Source organism: Labrus bergylta, chromosome 8, assembly GCF_963930695.1.
Source record: "Labrus bergylta chromosome 8, fLabBer1.1, whole genome shotgun sequence".
Taxonomy (NCBI): Eukaryota; Metazoa; Chordata; class Actinopteri; order Labriformes; family Labridae; genus Labrus; species Labrus bergylta.
The window spans coordinates 25,014,074-25,024,428 of NC_089202.1; the positions used below are offsets into that span (position 1 = coordinate 25,014,074).

The 10,355-nt window shown below is 48.3% G+C and overlaps 1 protein-coding gene across 3 annotated transcripts in view; it reads left to right on the forward strand.

Moving 5' to 3' along the window:
- bbs9 (Bardet-Biedl syndrome 9) overlaps window positions 1–8,909 on the forward strand; it is a 139,101-nt gene extending 130,192 nt beyond the window's left edge. For all 3 annotated transcript variants that reach the window (XM_065958093.1, XM_065958095.1, XM_065958094.1), the window contains one exon: window positions 6,387–8,909. In XM_065958093.1, coding sequence (XP_065814165.1) covers window positions 6,387–6,739 — 353 coding nt within the window. In that variant the 3' untranslated portion in view covers window positions 6,740–8,909. The remainder of the gene's footprint in view (window positions 1–6,386) is intronic.
- The last annotated feature ends 1,446 nt before the right edge of the window (window positions 8,910–10,355 follow it).

A 10,355-nucleotide genomic window follows, 5' to 3' on the forward strand; every position in this document is an offset into this window, starting at 1 on the left:
GCTGGAGGAGGCGAGCAGCATCTCGGGAGCGTTACTCATTCACTTTTCCCGTCCGCAGTTTACCCGGGGATTTAAACTGGCAACCACAAAGCCAAACCTGAGTAATATTTATACGCACAAAAACAACAATCCATGACAGAAGACATAATGGTAGAGTCGAGGTGAAGACTAATAAACCTTCTCTGTCCAAGTTTGAATGTTCTGAAATGAATATGGAAACATGGAAACTCAAACTCTGGCTGGAGGAGACGCACATCCAAATACCTGAGCTACAGTAGAAGCAGCTAACAAACCACAGAAGGCCAATCATGTCATTAGCTTCAGCAGCCTGAAGAATGTGTTCCTGAAAATGAAACACCTCCTCAGCAGTTTAGAGGGAAACAATATTATAATCGCTTTATTCCCTGAAGGAGCGTTCACTGCACTCAATGATGTGCAACCCAAGGAACTACATTACCCACGCTTTCCTGTCAAGCTGATCCCCTCCAGGCAGCTCGGCTGCAGCAGGACCTCATGGGATTCCAGCGGCTGCAGACTGTGGTAATCCTGACTGAAACCAGCAGACGTTTCCAGGTAGCTCGGGTCCCCTGTGAGAAGGGTTTAACGTCGCAGCGTCTCTCCCCCCCCACCCCCCCCCCCACTCTGTTTAGTCTACAGACTTCCACTTTGTTAGTTTGTTGAAGTAGCAGACTGACAAGACGTGACCTGACCCCTTTGGATTCTCACACAGAAGGGAAGCTGACATCTTGTCTTACAACGTCAATGTTTATCCACCCTTTGCTACCGCTCCCCTGAGGACCCCCGAGGACCCCCGAGGACCCCCGAAGACCCCCGGCTCTCACATACTCTTTATTTTCTGCTGGCAGTAAGAGAAAGAGGAAACCTGGGAGGGGACACTGTCTGCTTTTTGGAGCTGTGGGACGCTTTGTGACGTCCGAGTGCAGGGAAAGTTTTCACTAACCTCCTCGATCTGTTTGTGTAGTTTAAGTTTGAGGCCGGACTCTTTCACCTCGTGTTTGTGTTCACAATCGGCTGCTTCAAGATCGCAATCGTTTACATAACTTATTCATGCTCCATAGAGGAGACCTCTAGAGGAGACCTCTAGAGGACGCTCCAGAGAACTCAGGTCATATCAAACTACCTGAGGTAAGGGATGTACAACACGACTGGTCTTCAACCTTCCTAAAAGAGCACATGTCACTCCGCTGTTCATCTCCTTACGCTGGCTCCCAGTTACTGCTCGCATCAAATTTAAAACTCTGCTGCTCGCTTACAAAACAGCGACAAAAACGTCTCCTCCTTACTTTAAGTCTCTGATCCAGGTCTACACTCCCTCCCGCCCCACTACGCTCTGCCAATGAAAGGCGTCTGATCCAACCTTCACAACAGGGTCCTAAGTCTCTAACTAGACTCTTCTCCTCTGTCGCCCCCCGGTGGTGGAATGAACTACCAAACTCTATTCGATCTGCCTAGTCCCTCTGCACCTTTAAGAAAAAGCTAAAGACCCAGCTCTTTCATGAATACCTACTAAATTAATGATGATGGTCTCCATATTATTGATGATGATGATGGTTGTGATGATGGTTTTTGTTTGATAACGATGACTTATAAGATGGTTTCTATACTGATTAGAGCTCTCAAGAACTGCCGTCAATGTTGTGCTTTGCCTCTGGTCACTTCCTGTCAGCACCTGTGTGTCCAATCGGACTCAAAGCTGATCGTTTGCTCTTACTGACATTGTTCCCTTTTTTCTAGATCCTTGCTTGTGTTGTACTTACTCTCTGATGTACGTCACTTTGGATAAAAGCGTCTGCTAAGTGAATTGTAGAATGTAAACTACAAACATGGCGTCACTGGAGGAGGTTACTGTGAGGTTAAATCTGAGATCTGAACAATCATCAACAGTGACATCAGATCAGACTGATGAACGGGGAGCATGCCTTCTGCATCCTGTCTCTCCAACATGTTCCTCCGTGCATGGACGTAACAGTGCCGGTGTTCCGGTGTAATAGGTGACCATGTTAACTGGTGACTTGTAGCTGAATGCGTCCGTAGATGTCGTTGTTAAAGCAGCGGTTGAAGACAGAATTTCTCTTCATCTCTCTCAGGATATTTAATGAAAAAACCTAAAGTAACGCACATGCAGTTACAGACACACTCGGCTGGAGGTCATCAGGGTCACCCGGACGTGTCACCGTTTAGTTTGTTCACGTTTCTACGGCGACTTCTAAAACGATAACTGATCTGTTTGTCTGCAGAGACGAGGACACATCGTCCACGTGTGGATCATCACAGACTTGTTTCATTGGTTGGTCTTTAAACTTTCTGTCCCTGCTGCTGTCTTTACTCTACACTGCCCCCTACTGGTCACAGCTTGTGTCTGCATCATGATCACTTTTAAAGACATGCACAGCCGACGCTCCAACAAACACAGGATGTGCACGAGTACACATAGTTAAAAACAAGAATCTCTCCAGACACGCGCTCCAAAGATCCTTCATGAGAACTTCCCGTTTCATTCCCATCAAACGTCAGAATCGCCTTTTCATCGAGACGACTCTCTGACAATGGAGGTGCTGACACGAGTGAAATCAAAGCTCACATCAAAAGATGCTCCAACAACAATGAAGTCCTTTAAAGTGCCAAACACAGCGAGGTGAGCATAAGAGATCAAAGACAGAGTGAAGCATCAGCTCTTCTTTAAATGACATCAGAGATCCAGAAAGTGCAGCAGAGGGAAAACACTCAGCGGGAACAATGGGACAGAATATCACAGCCAATTAGAGGATGCATCAAGTTGAAGAGGAGCTGTCCATTCAGCACCACCTCACCACAACACAAGAGCAACAACACAGCATCAGAAGATTTCACTTTGACTCATCTGAGAGTCTTTCTCTACGGGTGACTCAAGTCAATCACTAAATAAAAACTGAGACAAAAGTCTGAAGACAAACCCACACTACACCAGATACTTCTGTATGAGTGGTTTCAAAGCCAGAAGAGAGGAATGAACTGCAGGATTTTGACACTATATTTCCACAGCGGCCATGTTGCCATCACTCTCGAGCGTTGTCATCGTGTCTTCCTGTTACGCTCCAGGTTTAAGTAACGTAAACGTCCCCTATCTGATCATCTGTTTCATTTCAAAGCTAACGATACGACGCACTTCATCGTCCCCTCGAGGAAATTAGTCTTGGACTCAAAGTGCTGAGAACACTCAGCGGTCTCTACAGTAGAATCCATCCATCTATTTTCCTCGCTTATTCGAGGTCGGGACGCGATGGCAGCAGGCTAAGTAAGTCGTCCCAGAAACATTTTCCAGCTCCTCCTGGGGGGGGGGGAGATCCCGAGGCCTTCCCAAGGTGTTCCCGGGTCAGATGGGATATTCCCTCCAGTGAGGTCTGGGTCTCCCCCAGGGTCTCCTTCCTAATCAGAACCACCTCAGCTGTCTCCTTTGGATGTTAAGGAGCAGCAGCTCTACTCCGTTCAGAGACTGTAGAATCACTAAATACAAACAATAGAAACAAACACAAAGCTGAGCAAAAAAACACAACAATATAAATCACTCAGATGGAACCACATCTGTACAAACACAGCTCCATACATCTATAAATCTAAATACAAAATGATTGTTCCCATTTTTTATAACATGATGATGAACACTGGTTGTAGGGCCCCCCTGTGACTTTTTGCACAGGACCCCAACGGACTCTAGGATCATGCAAACCACACACACACACACACACACACACACACACACACACACACACACACACACACAGTGTGGTGGTATCTGTTGGCTCAGCTGCTGGGAGGTGATGTGTGGAGACTGTTAGTGTTCAGTCTGGATTAGACTGTTGCTGCAGGATTAACCCATCTCTCACACACACACACACACACACACACACACACACACACACACACACACACACGACACTTTCACCAACACACACACGGACACATGCAAACATATCTTCACTTTCATACACACTTTGCCACGAGTCTCTTTAGTGTATTTGTTTATTTTTTTAGCCATGGCTGCACGATCACTTCAAAATGTCCGGTCGCCTGTTTCGTTGCGTTTGGCTTCAGTCTCTGGACCAATCAGGAATCATCGTCTGCTGACAATATATGCGTCTGGGAATGGATGCTTGTTGCTCAGAAATTCCAGTGAAACCAGCGGTTACCGTTAAACGACTTCCAGGCCGGAGTACCCTTTCCATCACGCCGCATTTAAATCAAACGGTGTTTTACTGTTCAGTAGATGAAGCGTGTGGAGTTTCTGGTTCGATTGTAAAGAGTGACTAGAGGAGCAGAGAGACTGGAGGAGCAGAGAGACTGGAGGAGCAGAGAGACTGGAGGAGCAGAGAGACTGGAGGAGCAGAGAGACTGGCGGGCTGTGGGTCAGAACTTCACATCTATCAACGTTAGCATAGGATGAGAGCTCGACCAGCGTACAGGTAGCTAGCAGGATTACAAACTCCACCTGGTGGACACTGATGGTATTGATATAGCTGCGCACTAAAGGCTTTTCAGATGCTATGTGTGCTCACAGCGGAGTAGGGTGCATGTTCAGCAGAAAGCTGTGACCTTTCTCCTGCTGAGGAGGAGGAAACAAGCAGTGAAGAAGAAGAGGGCGTGGCTTCATGAGATCCTCAGGACACGACATGATGTGGGAGAGTTTAGTCTCGTACAGGAGCTGCAGCTCTAAAACGAGCGCTTCACGGACACGACACGCATTTCTGCTGCTGTTTGAAACTCACCTGGTACGCCCAAATTGTCCTTCATGTCTTTACAAATTAGAGCTCTCTCTCTGACGTCCCGGGACATCTGTAAAATAGAGCTCAGGACAGTGGGACACTGTTTGTTGTGATCTGATCTTTCCTCCTATTGGCATTCATGACGTCACGGAGCGATGCTTCCACAGTGAACACACAAAAACATGAAGCTTCAGATCATGAAGACAAACTCAAAGATTCATTTAACTACTGAATCCTTTTCAAAACGTAGGACAGTTTGTAGCACTCAGCTGTTTGCAACACACACTAAATCACACACACACACACTCAACTTAACTCTCTCTCGCCCTCCTCTCTCTCTCTTTATCTCTCTCCCTCCTCTCTCTCCCCCCTCTCTCTCTCTCTCTCCCTCCTCTCTCTCTCCCTCCTCTTTCTCTCTCTCTCTCCCTCTCCCTCTCTCCCCCTATCTCACTCCTTCTCTCCCCCTCTCTCTCTCCCTCTCCCCCCTCTCCCTCCTCTCTCCCTCCTCTTTCTCTCTCTCTCCCCCTCTCTCTCTCTCTCTCTGTCTCTCTCTCCCTCTCTCTCTCTCTCCCTCCTCTTTCTCTCTCCCTCCTCTCTCTCTCTCTCCTCTCTCTCTCTCTCCTCTCTCTCTCTCCCCTATCTCCCTCCTTCTCTCTCTCTCTCTCCCCCTCTCTCTCTCTCCCTCCTCTCTCTCTCTCTCTCTCTCTCTCCCTCTCTCTCTCCCTCTCTCTCTCCCTCCTCTTTCTCTCTCCCTCCTCTCTCTCTCTCTCCTCTCTCTCTCTCTCCTCTCTCTCTCTCCCCTATCTCCCTCCTTCTCTCTCTCTCTCTCACTCTCTCTCTCCCCCTAGACGATGATCTGTGTGATTACAGCTCCTCTCTGGAGTCTGAACACACTTTCTAGTCTGTTGTCTCCATGAACATGCAAAGACAGATACATGCAGACACTGTAAGAGGCTGAGCTACAGTCTCCACACTCACACACACACACACACACACACACACACACACACACACACACACACACACACACACTGAGATACCAGGCTGCAGTCGGTAAACCCTCTTGGTTCTCATGGAGATAAGAAGTGCGTCTCATTGTTGGCAGACAACGGTCCCGTTATCATCTTATCACAGAGTCAGACCAATCTGGAGGAGGCGGGGCTGCAGAGTGTGTGTGTGTGTGACAGGAGTGTTGGTGGGGGGGGGTACTTTGGATAAGTGGGGGTCCTTTGTCATGCAACAGGTGCTGTTGTCGCTCAGTTTGTCTTGATGCTAAAGATCTCAGTGTGTCTGTTAGAGAACAAAACAGCTGAGCGTTCAAACGACGCTTAATCCCTCGTCCTCTGTGCTGATGGAGTGACGACCTCTCTCCAGTCGTGCTTTGTAAAGACAACATGTGGCTCATTAGCACTTTGACCACGACCCTGTCAGAGCGGTTTGTAACAGACCGAGGGCGGACTCCAGATTATAAATCAAGACCAGTCAAGACCACCGCTGATAAGCGATTTGTCCACGTCAAGTGTGCTGATTGGCTGTCCTGCAAATCAAATTTATGAAGATAATAGAATAGCTTAAACTGTTTGGGGGTGTGGACTAATAATCTCTTCTTTCTCCTTACTTCTTCAGATAAAGAGAAGAAGGAGGCGTCACCGGAGGCCACGGTCACAGAGGAAGCAGGAGGCGCAGAGGAACCCGTCAAGGAAGTGAAAAAGGAGAAGAAGGAGTCTTCCAAAGAGAAAAAGGAGTCGAAGAAAGAATCCAGCAAAGAGCCAAAGGAGGAGGTGAAGAAGGAGTCCAAGAAGGAATCCTCCTCGTCCTCTTCGAAGGAGAAGAAGGAGTCATCCAAGGAGAAGAAGGAGAAGGACAAAGACAAGGAAGGGAAGGAGGCGAGCAAGGAGGCAGGGGACAAGAAAGTATCCAGGAAATCTTCTGTGAAAGTGAAAGAAAAGAAGAAGGAGCCGGAGGCCGGAGACGTCTGAGAGACAGGAGCGCAGCAGGGAGACACACACGTTACACACACTACACACACATTACACAACACACACATTACACACACTACACACACATTACACAACACACACTTTACACACACTACACACACATTACACAACACACACATTACACACATTACACAACACACACTTTACACACACTACACACACATTACACAACACACACACACACACACACACAGCACACACACTCACACACACACACACACACACACACACACACACACAAGCAGTGAAACATATATTTACATGTATATTCAGTCAAGGCCATAGATCGCAGTAGCAATTTCTTCCCAGACTCATATTTACATCGTCTGGTAATAGCTGAACTTCACACAGACACACACACACACACACACACACACACACACACACACACATCCAGTTGTGTGTGTGTGTGTGTGTGTGTGTGTGTGTGTGTGTGTGTGCTCTGGGCATGTGGTGAGGTCTGAGCCCGCGAAGAGCGAGGGTGATATTCTCCTCTCCTCTCCTCAGACTTTTTTCGCTGACTCTCTCCGTCCTGCCTCCTCTTCTCCGTCTCGTTGAACCCACAGCTCCGCGCCTCCTTAATCCCAGCCGGGCCCCAAACCACCCCCCACCCACACACAATTCTGGACGTGACGTCAGACCCACCCTCTCGCCCCCTCGCGTGGCACCGAGCCCCGCCAGAGCCTCCCCCGCCTCGCCTCTAAGAATACACCGCCCGCTGATCCTGCAGACTTCGCTGCTTCCGGGTAAACCAAGGCCACATCCGCCAGCCGCCTCCACCACCACCGCCCCCTCTGACCTCCAGCAGCCAGTTTAGCATTGAGGTCCGGGACACTCGAGGACATGCGGCTGCTGATGGACACATACTTGGTGCTGCGGAGTCGAACCTGAGACGGTTTTAGTGCGTTTGAAACCAACAGGGCGTTTTCTGGAAACATCAGGGAGCCAATCAGGAGAGAGAAACAGGCGAAGCTTTTTCTGCTCGTCTTCAACGTGAAGCGGGAGACTTTACAACCTCTGGATTATCAGCAGCTTGTTTCACCAACGCTTTGATAAATGACTCTCTCAGTGTCTAACACTGAGGAGAAGGCGTCTCTAAGCAGCTGATAAACCAGCCGGAGCTCCGTCAACAAAGAGACACACGTTCTTACTTTAATTATTCAGGTAGTATTTGATGGAGAGTGGAGGCTCAAATGGCTCATGTCAAATATGAAGTCGTTCTTTGGTGACTGACAGCGTCATGGTGTGTACTGAACGAGCAGAGGTCGTTCTGAGGTCGGCCCTCAGAATCAGCTGTTCTGTTGTTCTCAGGTCCTCATTCACTGAAGGAGCCGTGGCTTTAGCATCGGCTGAATCTGTGCGTCTGAGTCAGTAAGATGCCGTCGGGTTAAATGCTCCTCTAACTGCGCTGCAGAGCGAACAGCTCCTGCATCACTTTTGATCCTTTTCGTCTTTTCATGGGAACATTTTGGAGGTCTAAAGCCGCCGACGCCACGACTCCTTCACTGTGTTTTTAAGTTTTCATTTCCTTGAATAAACGTACAGAGAGCGCACACACACAGCACTGTTCTCCCCCGCTGACTCAGCTGATCCCGTCTCTCCTCTGTTACTAACTCCTCTGTTACTAACTCCTCCGTTACTTACTCTGAAGATGGTGGGGGGTGGGGGGGGGGGGGGGTCACTTCGTCCCCCATTACTCCTCCACCACATTCAGACGTCACAGAGCGTAAGTATCACGTCTTGAAACGGTGCTCTGAACAGGGTTAATATCTCCTCAGTTCAGAACAGTTTAAACGCTAATAAAAATGTTTTGGTCATTTTAGAAATGTTAGGCTTTACACACACACACACACACACACAGACAATCTGAACACACACACACGTCTGCATCGTGTGTTCACGATGAGCACACATGAGGATAGTTGTACATGTGACGTCTCAGAGTCTCTGGACACACAGTGTGACACGTTAGCGTAATGTTTGTAATAGAGGTTTTACACGCTGTATTAGCCCGACTCGTCTCCTCTGAGTCTGATTTTTTATAGAAACACAAAGATGTTCTGTAAACTAGAGAAGCTCCTTCATGCTGACTTTAAGAATAAAAATGTTATTTATGAGATATTTAGTAATAAAATCGTTCACCTGTGAAGAGGCCATGACTGCTTTTTTGTGGTTTGTTTGGAGTCGACGTCGCGATTGTGTCAGAGCGAGCGCGAGCGAGCCTCGTGGTCTCAGAGAAACACGGAGGAGCAGATCAAACATGAACATCACTTCTAGAGAATTTCTATTTGTGTCTTTGCTGGTGGCTCAGCAGATCATTAAGACACAAAAACCATCTGACAGATCTCCGTATTTAACGTCCTGAACATGATAGCAGACAATGCTGTTTGGGGTTTGTATGTCTTGAGTTTGTCTTAAAGGGATACTTCACCTGTTGAAACATGAATCTGTATTGACACCTGAGTCATATATGTTGTAGAAATGTGAAATACATTTTTAACTTGGTGCCTTCTTGGCCGTGAAAAGGCAGAAAGTGTCTTTTTGGCTCATGTCGATGAAAGACACCAAATCCCAGAATGCACAGCACCGCAGGCCACTCCCACTAAGGTCCTCTAGTTCAGAACCGGAATCAGAAATACTTTATTAATCCCAGAGGGAAATTCGATTGATACAGTTTCTCCAAAATGTACAGTATAGCAGTAGAAATATAGTAATAAAAACATTTACAGACATATTTACTTCAACACAGACTCTATGTCTGTGTCCATAGGCAAACAGTGAGAGCACCGACACTACCAGTCTGCCCCAGCTCGAGCCGGCCCGGGCTCCTCGTCCTCACCGCCAATATAGCAATATAGCTGCGAGACAGTTGCTGCTGACAGGCCGGTCTTGTGTCGCGGCGGCCAGCAACCAGCAGCATTCCTGGCGGCCAGCGGGTCAGCTGCAGTTTCTCTGTCGCCGCGTTTCTCCACAACCAAACGAAATCCCTCTCTCTTCTTCTGTCCCCTCGCTCTCCCTCTCTCTTCTTCTGTCCCCTCGCTCTCCCTCTCTCTTCTTCTGTCCCCTCGCTCTCCCTCTCTCTTCTTCTGTCCCCTCGCTCTCCCTCTCTCTTCTTCTGTCCCCTCGCTCTCCCTCTCTCTTCTTCTGTCTCCTCGCTCTCCCTCTCTCTTCTTCTGTCCCCTCGCTTCTTCTGTCCCCTCGCTCTCCCTCTCTCTTCTTCTGTCCCCTCGCTCTCCCTCTCTCTTCTTCTGTTCCCTTGCTCTCCCTCTCTCTTCTTCTGTTCCCTCGCTCTCCGCCGCTCTTTGCTCATGTTTTCTTCTTTGTGTTTTCGTCTTTTGACCTTGAACTCTTCTCCAGACTCTGTTTTGGTGTTTTTCCCCTCTTCAGTGACTTCTTCCCTCTTTGTCGCCTCGGCGCAGTAAACTGACTCTGATGCGAGGAACCGCCAACATGGCTGCCCACACCCAACTGTTAAAAACATCAAACAACAATCAGAGTGTAAGCGGGCGGCGGCGGCCGTTAGGACAGAGTGTCATAAAGTTTGGGTTGAGACGTGGAGGCTTTTATTTCTGTCTCCCGGGCTTTAAGGCGCAAA